General features: G+C 35.7%; 2 protein-coding genes across 3 annotated transcripts; one reads left to right on the plus strand and one right to left on the minus strand.

Annotated features, from left to right (window-relative positions):
- The first annotated feature begins 12 nt into the window (after nt 1-12).
- Nucleotides 13-17,336, plus strand: TTN7 (Structural maintenance of chromosomes (SMC) family protein). Of its 2 annotated transcripts, XM_078311991.1 has the most exons (30): nt 13-179; nt 521-575; nt 671-746; nt 1,033-1,071; nt 1,160-1,227; nt 1,591-1,662; nt 1,995-2,074; nt 2,162-2,240; nt 2,625-2,742; nt 3,442-3,617; nt 4,236-4,481; nt 5,010-5,131; nt 5,778-5,922; nt 6,549-6,718; nt 7,772-7,871; nt 8,528-8,664; nt 9,243-9,444; nt 10,011-10,098; nt 10,513-10,662; nt 11,046-11,197; nt 11,659-11,850; nt 12,179-12,362; nt 12,761-12,831; nt 13,210-13,361; nt 14,050-14,218; nt 14,614-14,760; nt 15,152-15,247; nt 15,686-15,860; nt 16,172-16,367; nt 17,024-17,336. In XM_078311991.1, the coding sequence occupies exons 2-29, from the start codon at nt 561-563 to the stop codon at nt 16,357-16,359; spliced, it is 3,609 nt and encodes a 1,202-aa protein (XP_078168117.1). In that variant the 5' UTR covers nt 13-179; nt 521-560; the 3' UTR covers nt 16,360-16,367; nt 17,024-17,336. The 2 variants fall into 2 exon arrangements, with proteins under 2 accessions (XP_078168117.1, XP_078168116.1); XM_078311990.1 differs by lacking the exon at nt 13-179 and having other exon boundaries at nt 181-575.
- A 680-nt stretch (nt 17,337-18,016) lies between these two features.
- Nucleotides 18,017-20,684, minus strand: LOC144563319 (Acyl-CoA N-acyltransferases (NAT) superfamily protein). The gene is made up of 3 exons (XM_078312787.1): nt 20,442-20,684; nt 18,769-18,891; nt 18,017-18,424 (listed from the first exon to the last, which is right to left on the minus strand). Exons 1-3 carry the CDS (start codon nt 20,593-20,595, stop codon nt 18,207-18,209), a joined length of 495 nt encoding a protein of 164 aa, XP_078168913.1. The 5' UTR covers nt 20,596-20,684; the 3' UTR covers nt 18,017-18,206.

Here is a 20,684-nt window from a genome sequence, read left to right on the forward strand (position 1 = left end):
TAATTAAAAAACAAAATCTCTTGCAGATCGGAACTACCAAAATAATTCACTCAGCTTCCCTCAGAAGCTACCCAGGCACTCCCGTGCTCCCCACTTACCGGTTACCAGTCTCTCAGATCGCCCCCCCCCCCTCTCTCTCGACTCAACCAAATTTTAACCTAGCGTTCGGTTTTTATAAGGTTTCTCTTTCTCTCTCTCATCTAATTTTAGCTTTCCTCCAATTTCCGTTCCCGCTGCTCTCTCTCCAACTTCCTTTCCCGCCTTTATTTTTCATTTTTGGCTAGAGTTTTTACTTTTCCCGCCTGCAGCAAATACTCCTCTCTCTTTCTCTTCCACCCCTTGCTCGAGTTCACCTGAGAAAGGGAAATCCAACTCTGACCTTGTTTGAAGGAGTTTTTAGGTGGAGCTAGGGTTTCGTGTCTCTTTGTATTAGTCGTTCATAGTTTCACAATAAGCCCCAAGGATAATCTACTTCTCTCGGTACTGATTTGTGTTGTTTTTCGTTGGTCTGTTCGTGCAGACTTTTATGGTGCCTTTGGTGCCCGAATAGCTTGTAGAAGATGTACATAAAGAAGGTAATTTTTTCTCAATTTGTGAATTTACTATCCTCCCCCTATTTTCTATTTACATACTTTTGTAACATTTTTTTTTTTCTGTTTTCACAATTAAGGTTATAATCGAAGGGTTTAAGAGCTACAAAGAGGAAGTTTCTACCGAGATATTTAGCCCGAAAGTAAATGTAGTCGGTAATACTTTTTCTTAAGTCTTATTTCTGTTGGCTTTTATTGAAGTTTCTTAACCTCCAATGGTTTGCATCATTAGTGTATTGTTGCTCTATCCTTTTATTATCTAATGTTCTCCTCTTTACTGGTTGGTTGCTTCAATATATGGCGAAACAATGTCCTAGAAAAAAAATAACCTCTATAGTCCAATACTGATGTCATACCAGTTAAGGTATGGTTCTGTGTTCAAGCTGGAATTTTAACCCTTAGACACATCAAATTTTAATGAAGTTTTTATTTCATCTGTCAGTTGGTGCAAATGGATCTGGGAAGTCAAATTTCTTCCACGGTAAGCTTCCTAAATTTGAGTTTCTTTCCAGTATCTGTTAATTTTAAAATTACTTAGGCTGATTTGCAGAACTTATTTACATCTGCAGCAATTCGGTTTGTGCTCAGTGACCTCTTCCAGAACCTTCGAGCAGAGGATAGACATGCTCTTCTCCATGTATGTTTTTTTTTTTTTTTTTTTTTTGAACTTGGGCCAAATTACCAATTTATCAAGGGCAATTTCACATAAGATGGGAATATCATGATGCTTATGCAAAATACGGAGAGTACCGTCTCCACCTTAGTTGTTCCATTTTGTTTAAGGTGGCCACACATCCTCTGTCCCTCATTAACAACATGAAAGGAAGAGCTTGGTTTTTGGGTACATTTTAAAATGGCATCTCCCATATACTATAAGCTTTGCAAGACGTTCTCATTTTGCAGAGTATACATAATTGGGGTTTTATAAGGGAATGCTGGAGACCACCTACCCTCCCCCCACCCTCTAATTGTTTGATTCTTTTGTTTCTCTGATTAACAGGAAGGGGCCGGCCATCAAGTAGTATCTGCTTTTGTTGAGATAGTGTTTGACAACTCTGACAACCGTATCCCGGTAATTTATGTTGTAAAAAATTTCTTGTGTATTTCAAGCTCGCATTTCCATCTGGCATATGTTTCTTATTTTTTATGTCCCGGTTTCAGTCTTGAGCCCCCAGTTAAACCATCAAATGCAGAAAGAACCCTCTATTTTCTTCATTCGTATATTGGTTAGATTATAATTTACCTTGTCCTTGTAATTATTAATGCTTTATTTGACGTCTTGCAATCCATCCAGTGTCATAGTACAATTTTATTGTTGTTCCGTGAATAGCATAGGTGTGGATCAATTGTAAAAATATTGGACCTGTCTATACCAGCATGTAATTAAATGCATATGTGGTCCAGATTGATAAAGAGGAGGTGAGATTGCGAAGAACTGTTGCTCTGAAGAAGGATGAGTATTTTCTGGATGGAAGGCATGTCAGGTAACAGGATTATAAAATTGAAGAATGAATAATAACAATATTTTTTTTCTCCTTTTGTATAATACTTGATTTGTGTGCATGCATCAGTAAAACTGAGGTGATGAACTTGTTAGAGAGTGCTGGTTTTTCTCGATCAAACCCATACTATGTTGTTCAACAGGGCAAGGTTAGTATGATTATAGATAATTTGTTTCTTGGCTTTACAAATTGATGTAACTGCATCCATCTCTATTTCTAGTGTTTGGACACCTGAAATTAGATTTTTGTGCCAGAAATTTTTATTCTTTATGCACATCCATTTAAACACTCTTTTTATGTGGTGATAACTCCTATCATATCGTGTTGAAACATGTTTCATATGAACAATTTAATTTATTATCAGAAAAATATCAACAATAGCAACGGCATCAATGTATAAATTACCTTCAATTTTGTTTCAAAAAATGTATGAAGTTTGAAGTCGACCAAATAAGGAATTTGTGTGTATTTAACTCCTGCTGTTTCCTTTTTCCTCATTTTCTACTAACAACTTCAAAATTGATTTTTGCAGATTTCATCTCTGACCTTAATGAAAGATTCAGAGCGCTTAGATCTGTTGAAGGAGATTGGTGGGACCCGTGTCTATGAAGAGAGAAGGCGCGAGAGCTTGAAGATAATGCAGGAAACAGGCTAGTTCATTCTTAACTTTTTGAATACCCATATAATGCAGACAATTCACTTAATCATATATATTGGTTGGTCTGTGTAGTGGACTTGACCAGTATGGTAACACACCATTTTAGTCTCAAATGGACGCCTTGTTTCTTCCATTAAAACTCATTTCTGAAATTTATCCAAGTGAATTTATATTGACCCTCATTTCTGCAATTTAAAATCATTTGTCATAGTTAGGGTCAATTTAAAATCTTTGTACATTAGAAAGCTGCCCTTGATAATTGAATTAAGCTCGACTCTACAAGTCTGTCATAATTTGAACCAATTGACGCCTCTGCAAATAATTGATAATAAAAATGAATTTAGCCCCGACTGTTTTCAGATTAAACTAGGCTCAAATTTGTTGTCATTAAATGAGGCCAAATAGTGCAAAACAAATTGCTGATATAAGAAGGGATCGATTTGATTAAATCTATGCTGTCAACTGGATGCAATCAACAAATCACTTTATTATGTGCTAACTTTGCTCATGTGCCATGAAGACTTGCATATCCCTGCTTCTAAATCAATTTAGTCTCAATCGATTTTCAACAATACTCAAATCAAGTGCTCTGAATTTTTCAATGAAACAGCAATTAAGTCAAGGGAAGACAGATACAAGCAAAAGAGGCTTCAGTTATAAATATTAATTGATGAAATGCATTTCTTTTCAGGAAACAAAAGGAAGCAGATAGACCAGGTGGTTCGTTACCTGGAGGAGAGGCTAAAGGAACTGGATGAAGAGAAAGAAGAGCTCAGAGAATACCAAAAGCTCGACAAACAAAGGAGAGCCCTTGAGTATACCCTTTTAGACCATGAACTAAATGAAGCCAGAAATGCACTCTCTCTGGTGAGCGCACTAATTTAATTCAATGAGTGTTGTACCAGCCGAGTACATGATGCATCCATCTAGATCCTTGATATTATGTATTTTATTTATTTTATTCAACCCCCTCTGTTCTCACTTCGAAGATACTGATTCAGATTTAGTCGTTTAGGTAAAGCTTGAACCTAAATTTATGGCCAACTAACATTTGCAAAGTTGCCCACAAACCGGTAATAGTCTGCAATTTGGATTACCTGCATCTTCATGTTTGTAATAGTGATTGAGTTGACCACAGTTATCACGTCACTGACAATGAGTATATAGCTACATGCAGCACAAAAATTTCATCCATTTTTCATTTTTCCATTGGAATATTAAGATCATAATTGCATTTTAGCCATATGAACTAGCTTGAGAAACAAAATGAATTCATCTGTTTACCACTTGGGTAGGTGCTACAGCTGATGAGTACTCTGCTATACCCCTATTAGCTGAGCTTGTGAGGTCCCATTTTTATTGAGTTTCTTCAGATTTTTGAATTCCTTTAGTATCCAATTCTCTATGTAAACAAAAAGATAGTGTTTCACATTTTATAACATTATATCGGTTTCCCTGATCTTAGTATGCAAAATCTTCTTGTAGATAGAAGAGCATCGTAAGAAAGTTAGTGCAGACATGGCTATTGCCGAGAACAAGTTGGCGGAAACACATCAAAAGGCCAAAGAATTGGAAAGGGAGTCCAAAGCCTTGTCAAATAATATGAATGAGTTTGAGAAGATCAAGAAAGAAAAAAATGAGGACAAAACCAAAGCATTCAAGGAACATGCACAAATCGAGATGGATCTAAGAGAGCTTGAAGAGAAGATTCAGGCCGAACTTCGTTCCAAGGTTTGCCCATGCTCTCTTTATATAAATAACGTGCAGTTTCTATAATTTGCACATACAGCAGCCCTAACTTGATATTTGCTTTGTGTGTCAGATATTCTTAATTATTATGTATGTTCTTCTTTTTCGTCAGTTTGTTTTAAAATTGGTTTGCTAAGATGTCCTTGCAACTAACTATATTTTACTATAAGAGCTAGCTACGCTATGTATGTTTTCTGAAGGTTCTACATTCTCCGTATGTTTTCCTTTGGTTTAATTCTATATATATTTGCAAACTATACCTCAGTTGTAAACTTTCTTTCATTAATACGAAAAAAAAAATCTATAGATATTTGCAAGCATATCTTCTGAAGCTTCTTATCACTGAAAATTTGAACATAATTGCTTTCGGATTGCATACATTCCATGTTGGATTTCTACAGGAATATATCTAAACTAGTTTCGCAATGTGTATAATAATTTAAGTTTAGTGCACTGCGAAGCTCATTGCGTTATCTATTATCTTTTTTATATATTTTCTATACCTTGTAGGAAGAAGCAACAAAGCAGTTAGCAAGCCTAAGGGAGGAAATCCAAAAATCTAGGGATGATCTCAACAAAATCAAGCCTTTGCACCACTCTAAAGTAACTGAAGAAGAAGAAATTTCCAAGAAGTCTGTGAATTTTCCATTATCTATAAATTGATTAAGTTCATGAAGTCTGGTTTTTTTTATTTTATTTTTTTTTCTGAGTAGAGGTTGGGGTTTGAACCTGCCAACTCCCACATGGAGAGCATTGTCTTTTTCCATTAGACCAAATGATGGTTCTCAGTTCACAGAGTCTGTTATTTAGCTTTTTTTACAAATGTGGGTCTCGTTCTTACCTTCAACAAAGGATACCAGTACGTGAAACACTTGCAAGTGGGTTGATAGAGAACTTGGGCATTGGGAATTCTCTCTAGGAAACTTGGATGGAATTTTAAGAAGTTTGAGGATGTACAAATATGGTGCATGAAGTAACCACAGATACAATATTTTCAAAGTTCAAATCTGCCTCAGTTTGCACAGACCATATGTGCTGTACTGTACTGATATCTGCTCTTTATCTTTCACTCTCTATGATAGAGCTATTCCCAGTAATTTACATCATGGGAAGTTTGTGGCATAATCTCATGGCAATGACTACAGCTGATCTTTTCTTTTCCTTCAGAGCAATTGTTATTCACTCAATCATTTGTCCCACTGGTTTATTTTGTTGTTCTGATACTTTGCCGATCAGTCATTTACATCAATTTTTTTTTGTGGGGGTGATTGTAAATAGGATAATGGAGAAGGAGAAACAGTTGAGCATTCTCTACCAGAAGCAAGGGAGAGCGACCCAATTTGGTGATAAAGCACACAGGGACAAATGGCTACAGAAGGAAATTGATGATCTTGAACGTGTGCTTTCTTCAAACCAAAAGCAGGTAATAACTTTCTTTCAAAACACGCAAACAGGTAATACGCAATGTTTTTCAATGTCTTGTTGTTATGATTATTATTTGCATTAACAAGAAGCGAACGCATCTCTTCCTTGTTGTGTTCTGCAATATATGGTGAAAATTGGGAATATATACCAATTTATTGCATTGTCCAAGACATACTTAAATTTGGTTTTGTTGAGTCTGAGTTGCATATTTCTGTAGTCAATACCAAGTTTGTTTCAAAAGAAGCAAAAAGCAAAAGAATTGAAAAACAACTTCAAACTGAGATCTGGCTAGTAACATCCAGCGCCGCTCCCCTAATCAGTGTGTTATTTACGAGTTAAGATTGTGTAAAGTAGGATAAAAAGCTCCCGTTGGGAGATGTAAATAAAATTTTCTTATTCAATATATTGACAGCTGGCTACTGGCCAACTGTCCTTCAAAAAAAAACATCCAGCGCTGCTCAAGAACTCGAAACACCAGTCTAGCACTTAGATTCCTTTATTTTTTGTTATCAGCGTGGTTGTTTTGTCAGACGAAATTGACTTTTACGGCACGTGTACTTCCATGTTTCATTCTTTTGCAAAGACCTGTTAAAGTAAATTTGTTCAATCCTTTTATTTCTGCAGGAGGGTCTAATTCAGGGTGAAATAAAGAAGCTAAAAGATGAGCTATTTGCTTTAGAAGCACACATTAAGGAAAGGGAGGGTGAACTGAAGACGCTTCAAGAGCTTGAAAGCAGCAAGTATGATCACAAGAGCCTGAAAGAGGAGAGAAATGCGCTACAAGATAAGAGGAAGTACGTAATAAGTTCCTCATTTTTAAATGGAAAGTTTCCGAAATAGTTATAAAGTATCACCTATCTCCTGCTTGTTTGTCAAATTACCAAAGTTCCAGTCGTGGTAGCTAAATTTCCATGTTGTACCTTAGTTTTCCGCCCCATCCTGTTTCATAAAAAGATGGATGGGAACCCATTGGTCACTGATGTCCATGGGCCTATTTTTGTCTGAGAATATGCCTCCAATGTACCCATTCCATTGTCAATGTAATTGAGTATTGATATCATTGTTGATCAGATGGATAATAGGGACATCGGAATTTTTAAGAACGAAAGTGGATAGTTTTAAACTTGAGCGCCCAAAATTGAAGCCAGTGGTAGTGAGGGTCATTTAATTTACTCTTCTTTTAGATATAGAATTTGGGAGAATTTTTGGTACTCTTTACTTGGTTTTTTTGCTTGCTCTTTTACTTTTCTTTCTGTCCTTTTTTCTTTCTTTCCAGTTTGCACCTATCTTGTGTTACATTTAGCTGTTGCTGTGATTTCTCTATTTGTAAATTAAGTCCACTAGAAATCCATAGAATAGTTTTCTTTTGTAAGATTGGACTCTGTACTTGGGTTTCTTGCTTGCTCTTTGACCTTTCTGTTTCTGTCCCTTTTTTTCCTCTTTCCAAATTGCACCTCCCTTTAGTTACATTTAGCTGTTGCTGTGTGTCAATTTGTAAATTAAGTACACTATGAAATCATAGAATATATGACTAACTGAAGGGACAGAAATAAATTTTAAGTTTGGGATTATGTTGACTAACCAATGGGTCAAGATTACATTCACCTGCGGGATTTCAAAATTACAAGTCATTTATTACAGTTGTCAGGATTGTTAAACATATTTGTTGTCAATGGATGCCCACCCTTACTATAATTATTCTTATACCACTCTTGCTTGTACTGGTAGTACGATGATTATTATGATTGTATTATAATTGCCATGCTCATTGTTGTTATTGATTGTTGTGAATGGTAGTATGGGGTTAGTGACATATATTGCTTAATTACTAAGGTATCTGATTTCAGGTCACTATGGAAGAAAGAAACAGAACTTAAAAATGAGATAGATAGGCTGGACTCCGAAATTGTGAAGGCGCAGAAGAATCTTGATATGGCACAACCGGGGGTCAGTTATATTTTTGTTTGCAACAGATATATATTTGTTTGCAAGTACTGTTAGAGTCGGATGCAGAAGCACCGATACAACAACTCTGCTTATATTACATAGTAACTCTTGTATGACCAGTATTTACTCAAATACTTGACATCACAAAAACTCATCTCCTCACTTACTCTGTCTCCCCACACTTGGAGAGGATTACCTCACTTCAACTTGGAGAGAACTCACCAGTGTCACTCTTTTACGCTTCTCTGTTATGCCTTCTTCTTTGGAGGCTTTAATCAAACAAATACTCATCCCGATTTACACTACTAGATCGACTGTCTAGAATTGGTAATGGATGATACCTAGTATTCTAGAAAACAAGTAGATAATTCTCACTTGGCCAACTGAATTAAGTCGGTGCCCGAAATGAGCCTTGGATTTCAGTGATGCGCCTTAACATTGCCTATACTGTCACAAAAAAAAACAATTAGAAAAAAAAAAAGAAAAAAGCGTACAGACATGACTTCTTTGAAAATTCAAAATGAATCCATTGAATATCCAGAATGAAACTTGTGCATTTTGTTTAAAATGTGCTATTAAGTCATTAACGTAAGCTTGTTTGTACTGAAAGTTCTTTCTCTCATATATCACTGTACTATGGTGATTAATTTTAACAGGATACTAGAAGGGGGTTGCATTCTGTCAATAGGATTGTTGATAATTATAACATAGAGGGAGTGTATGGCCCAATTTTAGAACTGATTGACTGTGAGGAGAAGTTTTTCACTGCTGTTGAAGTCACTGCTGGAAATAGGTACTATCTACTTACAAAATTGTGGTAAAATCGATTTATAAATCATGCTTTATCTTTCTCAGGCATTGCTTTAAGCTCCTTTTAGTAATAGAACAGCATTTCTGGAATAAGGCCTTCATTCTGAGAGTGTATGACCAGTATGTACACTCTAATTGAAATTTCACTTGCAGCTCAAGAATAGACATTAATGTGAAATTTAAGGCTGAAATAAGGCACTGTGAAGGTCAAGAAAGGAAAGCAAAAAAAGAAAAGGAAAGGAAAAGGGAAAACAAATGGCCAAACATTCTCTGACCGATATATACGTGCCAGTTCGATGGCACTTATTGCTGGATTGAGTTTGTCCTTATCTGGGAAAAAGAATTTGTTCATTGCAATCCCATGCTTGGTTCCTTAACCGAATAATGAGCAATAAGTTGGCCAAATCAATTGTATATATTGAGTACATTTCTTTTTTAACAAAAGTGGTACAATCTTACCACCTCTTTCTAATTAACTCATACATTAGTTATCTTCATTTCTCTGTTTCATCATCATGTTTTCAGTATTCACAGCATATCCCATTTTTTTTCTTGCCACAGTTTATTCCATGTAGTAGTTGAGTCAGACGATATTTCCACACAGATAATAAGACACTTGACCTCAGAGAAGGGTGGCCGTGTGACATTTATACCCTTGAACCGTGTGAAAGTGTCGGACACAAACTATCCCCAAAGCCCTGATGTTGTACCTCTTTTGAAGAAACTCAAGTACAGGGCCGAGTATTCCCATGCCTTTAAGCAGGTACTCTTCTCTCGAGATTAGTATTGTGTTTTTACTGGTACTAATATCTACTTCAGTACTGTTTTTGGTGTAATTCCTGCAAGTAGTAAATATTTCTTTCTTTATTGCTCTTTCACAAATTTTCTCATGTACTGCTTTGTTACCTGAACCTTTAAATAGATTTATATTTGAATACTTAAAGAGAAATTTATTTTAGATGAATACTCAATAAGGTAATTGATGGCTCCTTAAACTAAATGAGTGCTAAATTTAGGACCAACTTGACGGTTTAAAGGTCCTGAGTTCATCTTCTGCATGGTCTCTATAATAAACAATTTAACCCCATGTGATGGATCTGTGGACAAAGCACCAGATGTTAGGAGAAGTTTAGGGATTATAACTGGTATTGCAATCTTTGAGTCTGTAATACCAAGTTACCCAATTAGTTGTGCTAAAAGCCTACTCTGGTAGAGTAGGCGGTTTTCTGGTATTTGTTGTTCATTTTCTTAATAATGTCACAAGCTCTTGGATATTTGATTTTCTTTGAATCTTGAGGAGCATTCTCAATACTGTAATGTCTTTGGTAGGTGTTTGGGAGAACTGTCATATGCCGAGACTTGGATACTGCGACTAGAATTGCGCGCAGCAATAACCTTGACTGCATTACCTTAGAAGGTGGGTTACATACTGAATGTTCTATTGATACTAATAATTTATTGACTTTAGGTTCTTTTGCAAAGCATTCATTCAACTTTTTTGCTGTTTTTTTGTTCCTGTATCAATTGTCTTTTTTGTCAAGTACTGTTTGAATTGCCTAGTGTGTTACGAAATATTGTTGGTAACATACAACTGCTGATGTGCTACTCTTTTCTCTGTATGAATTTTACCTATGGTACACCCTATTGTGATATATTCGTGGATCCTTTATCACGTACAATCATTTTTCTGTTGTTGTGGCATTGGCAGCTCTATATGTTAAATAGCATGACCTGGCAAATGGAGAAAAATCAAATTTAATTTCTAAGAGTTCAAAATATAAATTGAGCTTTTATTTGGTTAGCTTAATTATTCAATTGTTCATTTACACAGGGGATCAAGTAAACAAGAAAGGAGGCATGACAGGTGGATACTATGACTATAGGAAGTCAAAGTTGAAATTTGTGAAAACTATTAAAGAGAATAAGACACTGATTAAAAAGAAGGAAGCAGAACTGAAAGAAATTGAAGTAATGCTCAAGGATATCCTTTGCTTAGTGCTAATCTAAATTTTTTAATTTATGGATGAAAGATTATTTAATGGTCCTTATTTGTGCCAAGCCAGGAAAAAAGAGGAGGGTTGTGATAGGTGTGGTGAGCCAACATAAAATACAGCCTTTTTATGGAAATGAAACCCTCACGATTGGTTGGGTTTCATTTCTAGCCTGCCCAACTTGTTTGGGACTAAAGGCTTTGTTGTTGTTATTTGTGCCAAAAAAGCTGGTTTAAATCCTCTAAGTCAGCTTGAATGCTCAACTGTACTCAATGGAACTGAAAATGGCCTACTTAAAAAGACTCAATTAAGAACTTGAACAGCACAATAGCTGAGAATGGTCCACTGCTGTTTTTCGTTAACTCTTGCATACAGATAGACCAGGAAATTACGCAATTAATTACAAGGCAACAACAAATGGATGCTGACAAGGATCATGTGAAAACACAAATCAATCAGATCAGAAGTGACTTCATTTTAGCCAACAAGCAGAAAGCAACAATTGCTAAATCACTTGAGAAGAAGGTTATTCTTTTTTCTGTTTGGTACATGCAAACAAACCATTCATACTTGCAATTTCAATGGTTAAATGGGAGCTTTTGGTGCAAAACTATGAGAATTCTATTTGGGCTGTCATACCACAATTTTGGGCCAGTATTAGTCCAGTTGACTCTCAGTTTACTAAAAGCTACCGTCTAACTGTTAAGGGGTACCTAAATGGTCCCCGATTTAACCAAGCCAAGCTCAATTTACCTGAAATGTATAAATAAGCTCCAAACAAGTAAATTTTAGGAAAGGCGGAATCTTTTGGTTAGGCTAGTAAATAACTTAACAACACACCATACCTCTTCCTAAAAGAAGCAACCTTACTGAAAGCACTGCTATTTGCAACCCTTGCTTTAGTGAGTATGTTTGCGCAAAGGAATGGCACGAAATGCATCCATTCTTTTGCCTCTTTCTTAATGTTTGATTTTATCTGTCTGCAGCAAAAATCTTTGACAAATATTCATAACCAAATTGAACAAATCCAAGCTGGCATTTCATTGAAACAAGCTGAGATGGGGACAGAGCTCATTGATCAATTAACCCCTGAAGAAAAGCATATGCTCTCAAGGCTCAACCCTGAAATCAGTGAACTCAAGGAGATGCTTCTCCAATGTAAAACAAGCAGAATAGATGTTAGTTAAAACTCAGCAAGAGTTTTTATATTTCAGTATTAATTAGCCATACCTTGCTGTCTTAGCATTGATTGTATTCGTAAATTGTGATTGTAACTGAAAACCCATTTAACTATTCAGCTACCAAAACCAAATAAGTAAATGGAAATGAAAAGGAACTACACTCTAATAAGTAATAACCTGGTGAGGGGAAAACAGAGCTGCATATGGATCAGCAAAATGCTCTTAGCTTGACATGTATCATTCTGAAATTGATTATTGTTGTTGATTAGTAATGCTGTTAGTTGTTAGTTTAATATATATATTTTTTAAAAAAAAAAAAAAATAGCTTGAAACAAGGAAGGAGGAACTGGAGACAAACCTTTCAACCAATCTTGTTCGACGGGAACAAGAGCTGAATGATTGCATAAATCCTGCTGATTCTGAGGAACTTAGACAGGAAGAAAAATTGAAAAGAGAGGACCTTGTCACTTCGAAGAAAAAAGTTGATGCTCTGACTCGTCAGCTTAAAGGTTTGCTGTATTTTTATCCTCCTCTTTGTTGCTGTCGAATTGTATCAGGTTCGGAGAGAAATGAATCTGTACAGTAGCTAGCTTGAGACGTTGAGTGAAAATTTGACTTAAATTAGTTCAACTGGAACTGGTACACTAGAATATTGGACTCCAATAAGTGACGGTAAATTATGATATTGATTTCATGGTATATAGTTGCTGGATGTGCTAAAGTATGGTTTCTCTATGAGATATAACCACACCAGCCGGTATTATACCGCAACGGCAGGTAACCGGCATGTTCTACCGCAATGCTGTGCAATTTGTGCGTTACTTGTCTTATTTATGTGTGTTAGCAACTTAGCACACATCTGGCTCTTTTTAGTGTCGCCTCTGATTGAGTAACATTCTTTTTACAGATATCATTGACGAGATAAATAAGGAAGCAAAGAAGATTGAAGAATGTAAACGGAGAAAAGAAAAACTTAAGGTTCGGGACTAACGAAGGAGATATCCAAGCCTTGTCTATATATTTCTTTAATTAAAATCAAAGTGCCATCTAGTGGTTTGTAATCCGACTAGGGGATCCCTTATAGATACTCAAGTTAGGAGGCTTTGACCCCCCCATATTTATCTGAAAATAAAAATTAAGATAAAAAGCACTGTTGCATTGGGTTTCATTGCAATTATGGCTTAGTGTGATTTAACAGAAAATGCCATTGTTTTTAACCTCAGATGTGAAATTGAGTACCTACAAAAGACATATTCCCTGGCCGGAGCTTGTACATGTAGGTAATTTGGCCTGATTGATTTCAGTCCTCGATGGAGATAAGAGTAGCTATGGTTCATGTTTTTTCTATTAATGCAGTCAGATGAAGTGAAACATGAACAAACACTTCAAAATGGAAAACAAGACTTGGAGCGGTTTATTCTCGACAGGAAAACCCACCTTGCAAAGCAAGAAGAGTGCATGAAAAAGATACGTGACTTGGGTTCCTTGCCATCTGATGCTTTTGATACGTAAGCCTTCTTCTGAGTTCTCTCCCTTGAATTGGATATGACATTTTTTCAAATAAAATTGCATATTGGTTCCTGAATTGTTAGGTAAATTTTCTTTTTCTCCCTCAGACCTGAACTTTGATAACCTCCTGAATTGTTTGGAGCACTATTTTTCCATCTGAGTAGATACTTGTGTCTTTAAGTGCAAGCAATGCTGCAATTTCCATTTTGGTATCTTTAAATTTCAGTACCTGCCTGTTGGTTATTGGATATAGTGATGATTTGGTACCATCCAGTCTGTCCTAAAAGGTTCCAAGATTCCTTATCTGCTTAGTATGAATGTATTACTCTTGAGGAAGGTTGCAACTCACATTTCAACATTAAGCGCATGGGTTCAACAGTTCTAATTGAAGTTAACTAATGCTGGCAATGTAACATAATATTGGTGTTTTAGCTAACCTCTGAATTGTAGGCAGAATGTCTTAGAGTATGATTCCAATGGTATTAATTAGAATGTACGACCATAATGGAAAATACTTATTTGGTCACAGGAGAAAAGGTGCTTGTTATTTTATTGACAATCTTTCCTAGGCATCAATAATACACTGATCCCTCCAATTTTAAGGACGTCAAGGTCTGGTTGATTAATCAACTGATCTTCTCAGCAGCATTTAGACTGAATATTTAACAAATAGAATTGTTTATGCAGGTACAAAAAGAAGAACAAGAAGCAACTAACACAGATGCTTTACAAATGCAACGAGGACTTGAAGAAATTCAGTCATGTCAACAAAAAGGCTCTGGACCAATATGTGAGCTTCATGGAACAACGCGATCAACTGCAACAAAGACGTGCTGAGCTGGATTCTGGTGATGATGTATGAGTCAGAGATACTTTTTATTGTTATTATTATTATTTTTTTGTGGGTGGGTTGTGGGGGGGGTGCGGGGGCAGATTTGTTGGGGTTTGATCACTTCGGAAGGTTGGGTTCTTTTTGGGCTTAGTTGCACATTTGAGGGTTATTAAGGAAATATTTGGTTAGTTAATGCTATTAGGTTATTATTTGTATGGAGAATGCTAAATCAGGATAGCATTATATAAGCGCATGGCCCAAAATTGTCACATGAAATTTGATGAGAGACTAGAGAAAGGATGCTCATTGGTTATTGTTGGAAAATCCTGAACTAATCTATTATAGGAATTTTAAAAATGGCAAAAGGAGCTATGAGTTGATATTTATCCTCAGATGTTGATTTGATATTGATATTGCAGAAAATTAGAGAGCTTATAACAGTCTTGGACCAAAGGAAAGATGAGTCAATTGAGCGCACATTTAAGGGAGTTGCGAGACATTTTCGGGAAGTTTTCTCCGAGCTTGTGCAAGGTGGCCATGGGTATCTTGTCATGATGAAGAAAAAGGTCCTTGTTTACTTTCATAAAGAAAGCTACTGTATCTTTTTGGATTTGTTTGGTTAAATATGGCAGTATCTACTGATACCCAAGCCCAACCGCACTCTTTGCTTAGATCATATCAGTCCAAGATCTTGCTTAATTTATAGAAAACACAAATTTAATAGCTTCTTGCCTATAAGTTAACATAGTACCAAAAAACCATGTTTTACAGTAACTGCAAGACCAAACATAACATGAGATGCAGTCATAGAGATGCCAATTTGCTAGGAAATTTTATTTTGTTTTTTAAAATATGACTAGATCCAGTGCAATCCTTCTGATGTCTACCTACAATCATTCATCGTAGAAATCATAGAAATATTTTTTTCTAAGATTTTCATTTGATTTGTCTTTGTAGGATGGTGATACCCCTGATGACCTTGATGATGATGATGATGTCCACGACACAGATCCTGAAAGGAGAATGGAGAAGTATATCGGTGTTAAAGTGAAGGTAACACAGAATTTGGTTCTTGAGCTTTTATTCAATCATTGAGTCCCGAAAATCTCTAATAAGCACCAAGAAAACCAAGGAGAGTAATTAAAAAATAATTGAATAAAAAAAGAGGATCCAACTGATCCTAGAGGACCTAGACCATGATTACACTACTGTGGTATGGAAGTGGATTGAAAGGTATATCAGAAATAATGTGGAGATACTGTTTTATACTATAGCGTTGATGCATCAGTGGAGCCAAGCCACAATTTCATTGAGTTAAAAGTTTACAATTACAAAATTGAGTAAACATGAAAGACTGAAAGAATCTTGCTTGTTGTACAAACCGGAAATCAACTGATACAAATTCCCCGCAGATATTATTATTGTTCTTATGTGAAAGTTTTAGAATGTTAAATTAATTGAAGATAGCAAAATAAATTATAATCTTTTTAGGTGTCATTCACGGGCCAAGGAGAAACCCAGTCAATGAAGCAGCTGTCAGGTGGTCAAAAAACAGTGGTGGCACTCACCTTAATATTTGCCATCCAAAGATGTGACCCTGCGCCTTTCTATCTCTTTGATGAGATTGATGCCGCACTTGATCCTCAGTACAGAACAGCTGTTGGCAGTATCCTTCTTATAGAAAAATTCATAGAAGGTTATCATATGTACCTTAAAAACAAGCAGAATCCCCTGTTTATTCTCTAATTTTTTAAACATTTTCCAAACTATCCTATCTGAATGAATATTTATTCCTTGTCCCAGGTTTCTGTCTGTACATTCTTGTAACTGCAGTAGTTTCTTCAAGCTAACATGTTTCTCATTTTCTTATCATAACTAAACTTTTTTTCACATAGAAGACATTCCAAGCCTGCTAGCTGAATTGTGCATGACATATATCAACTGTTGCCCCATGTTATATTCTTTAATGTGTGCTAGATATGGTACGTCGTCTGGCTGATATGGCAAACACACAGTTCATAACCACAACCTTCAGGCCAGAGCTGGTGAAGGTGGCTGATAAGATATATGGGGTGACCCACAAAAATAGAGTAAGCCATGTCAATGTTATCACCAAGGAAGATGCTCTTGATTTCATCGAGCGTGACCAGGCCCAAATTGCTTAAGTAAACATGTCAGTTTATTATTTATTGCCTTTTCTTGTTTGCTACCTTTTTTTTCATCTTTACTGCAAGCCCCCAAAGAGAGGATCCTGTTTGCTCAAACATGAGAGGAAACTGCCATGCAGCTTTATTCACCATCTTTTTAAAGAGGCTATACTAATGCCCCCCTGCTAGCAAGACAAAGCGGCCATAAACTGGGTTCTTTTGAAATGATGGGAGGTCCTTGTTTAGTAGGGCCATATGGTATAGTTCTGGTTTGTAGGGTTTGAATAAGTGGGAGTTCTTTTTCCTGCCTCTATCTCGACGAGAGTAAAACAAACCTCTTATTTTTTGTTGAATAATCATTCGAGTATGTCTTGAATGAGCTCCTCTAAAACCTGATACAAGTGAATGATTTTTTTTTTCGATGTCTTCATGCTATATATCCTCGTCTCACTCAGCTCATTGAATAAAATAACTAATGGGTTAGATTTATTTTCTTTCAGTTATTCTTTTCAGTGTCTAGGGTCAATCAATAACAAAACACATTATTCCAATATATCAAATATCGGTTCCAATGGTTTTTGCTATGTAACATGTACTGTGCTGTTTTTGTAATCTCATTCTGACACTTGGCCTTGTTTTTTTTTTTCTTTTGATTAATTCTTTTTTTTTATTACTTCTTTAGGCAGCATCATCGTCTGCTTGGTTTGTCATAACACCTGGCTGCTTGTCATGGCAAAGAAGTTACCATCGAATGTAATGCTGGATATTGTGTAAATATTATCAGTTAGGAGTAGTGACTGTAGTGCTATCTTATGTCATGTTTTTTACCTTAGTTAACACTGGATTGTAAGACCCTAACCATATTGTGCTGATTCTATAATGTTGCAGTGACTTGTCACAACCATAATCCAAGTCATTGTGAGGTCTTAGTTATACTGTCTTAATTTGTATCACGCAGCAAAATATTATGGATTTATTGAATTTTTTTTTTGTAATGTTGTTTTCTGTCCGACTAGGTGTAGTGAAAAAAAAAAAAAAAAAAAAGCTTTACCTTTGGTTCTCCAGATTTTTTTCAAGCCAAAGTTTGTCGCATGACTAGCACTTCAAATGTAAGCTTGAAAATTCTAAATGCTGAGATGCCTAAAAAGCAATCAAAGATTAATACTGAGCAATCAGACAAGTGTTAGCAATTATCAAAAGAGAAATATTTGTGCGCTCATATTTTAGATTGTACACATTTACATGTTTTCTAAAAGTATTTACACTTACAATACGTGAGTATCGCCTTTTCTTTTCTAAACGATAACGAGAATTTTCAAGTTAAACATTATGCCGAGAAGGTAAAGATGCACTTTAGATTTTGCATCTAGTGATGTAGGGCATAAATAATTTTAATATAAGTATATATATTTTGAAAAATTATAGACATTTGTAATACCATCACTTATTTACAAAAAAGAATAGTATAACAAATAGCTTTCGGTACAACTGAAGAAAATGTTCAAGGACCTCGTTACTGACATCCCTCCTTACAGTCCAATTTTTACATGAAGTTGTGACGATTTATGTTCATCAAGGAGGTAATTTTATGTAATTACCACTTTTAAAGAACTTCAAAAAGGTGCCGTAAATTTATCAGGATATTCTAAGTTTGGAGAGAAGTATCATTCGTAGATTAAAGAACTGTCCAAAACATAAAATAATTCACATAGATTCAGAATTAAGAGATTAACAAATTATCAAGCATAATTTGATTTAAATAATTTCCAAGAGATGAAAATCTAAAACAAATGTCAAGACTACATCATAGGCAAAAACATCTCATCTCGTAAATCCGAAGGAAACAAATATAAGGCACCTCATGATCATTTCTTGGGCGCAGTACCAGAAATAGCCTTGGTAAGTACATAGCAATCAGGCGGCGTAATGTTCACATAGTAGTTTTGAATTGTCTCAGTTATTTCAAACCCGTACTTCTTATAGAAGGCAATGGCATCATCATTGTTTGTTTGCACATGAAGGTATATTTCTGATATATTCTGCTTTGCACATAAATCTAGTACGTGCGACAGCAACTTTGTTCCTGGAAAAAAAGGATAAAGATGTATAAGCACATGGGAGAAAGTAATATAACTGTCAAACTATTGCATTGCCCCAACCATTACATACAAGGAGTAAGACAATATAGTCTAAAACGTAATAAGATAATATAGCAAAATTGTACCCTTATTTTTGACCTGGCCATATCCCATGGACATAACAAAATTGAAGGATTAATGTATCATTTTTTATATCACTCAAAAAACATACCCGTTCATTATGTGGGTTGGCAGATTGATTATGCTTAACTGAGAGGTCAACTTGGGTTAAGATTTGTGGCCCAATAGCAGATTATAATGATTGTACACAGTATAAGATAGAACTTACCGATCCCTAGCCCACGGTAAGGTGCCAAAACACCTAATGTCATAATGTAAGCCCGAACTGTACCTCCTTCGACTTTCTCAAGGCGGCAAGCAATTGCTCCAACACATATGTCACTGAAGTAAGCTAACACAACCAAGAATAATAAAAATAAATCGTCAAAAGGGTGTGCATTGCCATTAGTCTCACTTTTTTTTTCCTTGTAGCAGTAATTAATATAGCAATTTTGGCACTTACCTTTTTAGAAGACACCCTTTGCTTATTTTTATGTTGGTATTTTAAAAAGATTCAAAATTATCGAGCAATCGAACATAGTAGTAATATTATGCCTCTAGTAAATTATTTCCTCTGCTGCAGTCAGTCAGGTGCCTTGTTGATGATACAAATTGCAGTTTAGCATTCTTTAATTTTTTTTTTCCTTTTGTAACTGCGTTGGTAAACTAAAAGTATATTGGGCTTATTTTGAGGCTAAATTGGGGTTTGATCACATGTAAAAAACAATTTCCATATTGGTCAGGTATTATACCAGTTACTTAGCTCACTACAAGATAAATCCCAATCAAATTCTCAGCATAACTACTGGAATTGCGATCCTTTCCTTGATGTGCGCATAAAAAAAGAAACCTAAGAAGATGCCAGAAATGGAGATCATTTTACTTCATCAATGAACAAGATATGAAATTATATTAATATAATACTCACGTTTTTTAGGTCCTTCAGAAGTAATAGTAAACTTTTAAATATTTCAACTTACCACCATTGTACAGTACTACTTTGGTCATAGAGATAATCACAAACACATGATGCAATCACTAAATCAATTACGTGCGACTATACGTCTGATTGAGGAAAGAGATAACCATGTATAACTACTACTGAATTTTGAATGCATTATTAACTGAGACCACTATTAAGAGAGAGATCTAAATAAAAATAATATCTCCGGGTCATGTGCCAGACATAATCCTCATGATATAAAAACTGAGTCACTTTTTTTTTTTTTGAAAAAAATAAGGATCCTCTGTCCTAACAATGCAGACAGTGGCGGATGCATATAGGTTGAATGGGGGTCAATTGACCCCCATTTTGAAAGAAAAATTATATTTATATATGATTTTCTATATAATTTAGAGCAAAATGTCCTGGTTACTGTAAGATTGATCCCCATTCTAAGTATAAAATTGTTATATGATTGACCATTCACGGTTGACCCCCATAGTTTAAAAGTCTGGCTCCAGCCCTGCTGCACAAGAGGAAGAACTTGAATGTACTGAACAAACGATTATCCAATAATGTGAAAAAAAAAAGCTCTAAGTCTGAAATTTCTTAAAAGAAGCATAAAGTATCATTCAAGCGGAGCACTCGCAAAACATATCAAAGCGGTGTCAATAGAACAATCTCATTTAAACTTAATATCAAGGCAATCAAATCCTACATTCATTCTGGAACCAAAAAAAGTACAGCACTTATCCAGATTTATACTAATACTAACTAAAGGGAACCAAGGGTTTTACCAGAAGTTCCAGTACAAGCCTCAATTACACCCAATCACCTACTAGAAACCAGTCAAAAAAAAAAAAAGGAAAAGTAGAAATACCTCAGATAGATCGAATCTGAGAGAACAAATTACAGAGAGAGAGAGAGAGGTAGAGAGGAAAAGGGGGTTAAAAAAAAACCTAGTTTGGAGAAGTCGCCGGAGGAGAGAGCGTCGGCGTAGTACTTATCGTTGTATCGGACGGGGAAGATGGCAGTGTTTAGCTTCTTCAGCTGCATCATGTTCTTGTCTCTTACGGCATCCAGCGATACCTCCATTTCTCGCCCCGCCCCCATTTTTCTTTCTTTCTCTTTCTTTTTTCTCTTCGGCCTAACTGCCTAAAGTCTACAGTAAAACCCTCCTCCCCTTTTAACTCGTCTGTTGT

Source organism: Carex rostrata, chromosome 12 (genome assembly GCF_964058835.1).
Source record: "Carex rostrata chromosome 12, lpCarRost1.2, whole genome shotgun sequence".
Taxonomy (NCBI): domain Eukaryota; kingdom Viridiplantae; phylum Streptophyta; class Magnoliopsida; order Poales; family Cyperaceae; genus Carex; species Carex rostrata.

Bases quoted from the DNA above. Each gene is read 5' to 3' on its own strand.
- TTN7 (XM_078311991.1), top strand. The intron at 1,663-1,994 runs GTAATTTATGTT...TATGTGGTCCAG, and splicing joins ACTCTGACAACCGTATCCCG to ATTGATAAAGAGGAGGTGAG. The intron at 7,872-8,527 runs GTCAGTTATATT...TAATTTTAACAG, and splicing joins TTGATATGGCACAACCGGGG to GATACTAGAAGGGGGTTGCA.
- LOC144563319 (XM_078312787.1), bottom strand. From the start codon at position 20,595: ATGGGGGCGGGGCGAGAAATGGAGGTATCGCTGGATGCCGTAAGAGAC. The intron at 18,892-20,441 runs GTTTTTTTTTAA...TGGTTGTGTTAG, and splicing joins CGGCGACTTCTCCAAACTAG to CTTACTTCAGTGACATATGT. The intron at 18,425-18,768 runs GTAAGTTCTATC...CTTTTTTTCCAG, and splicing joins TTACCGTGGGCTAGGGATCG to GAACAAAGTTGCTGTCGCAC.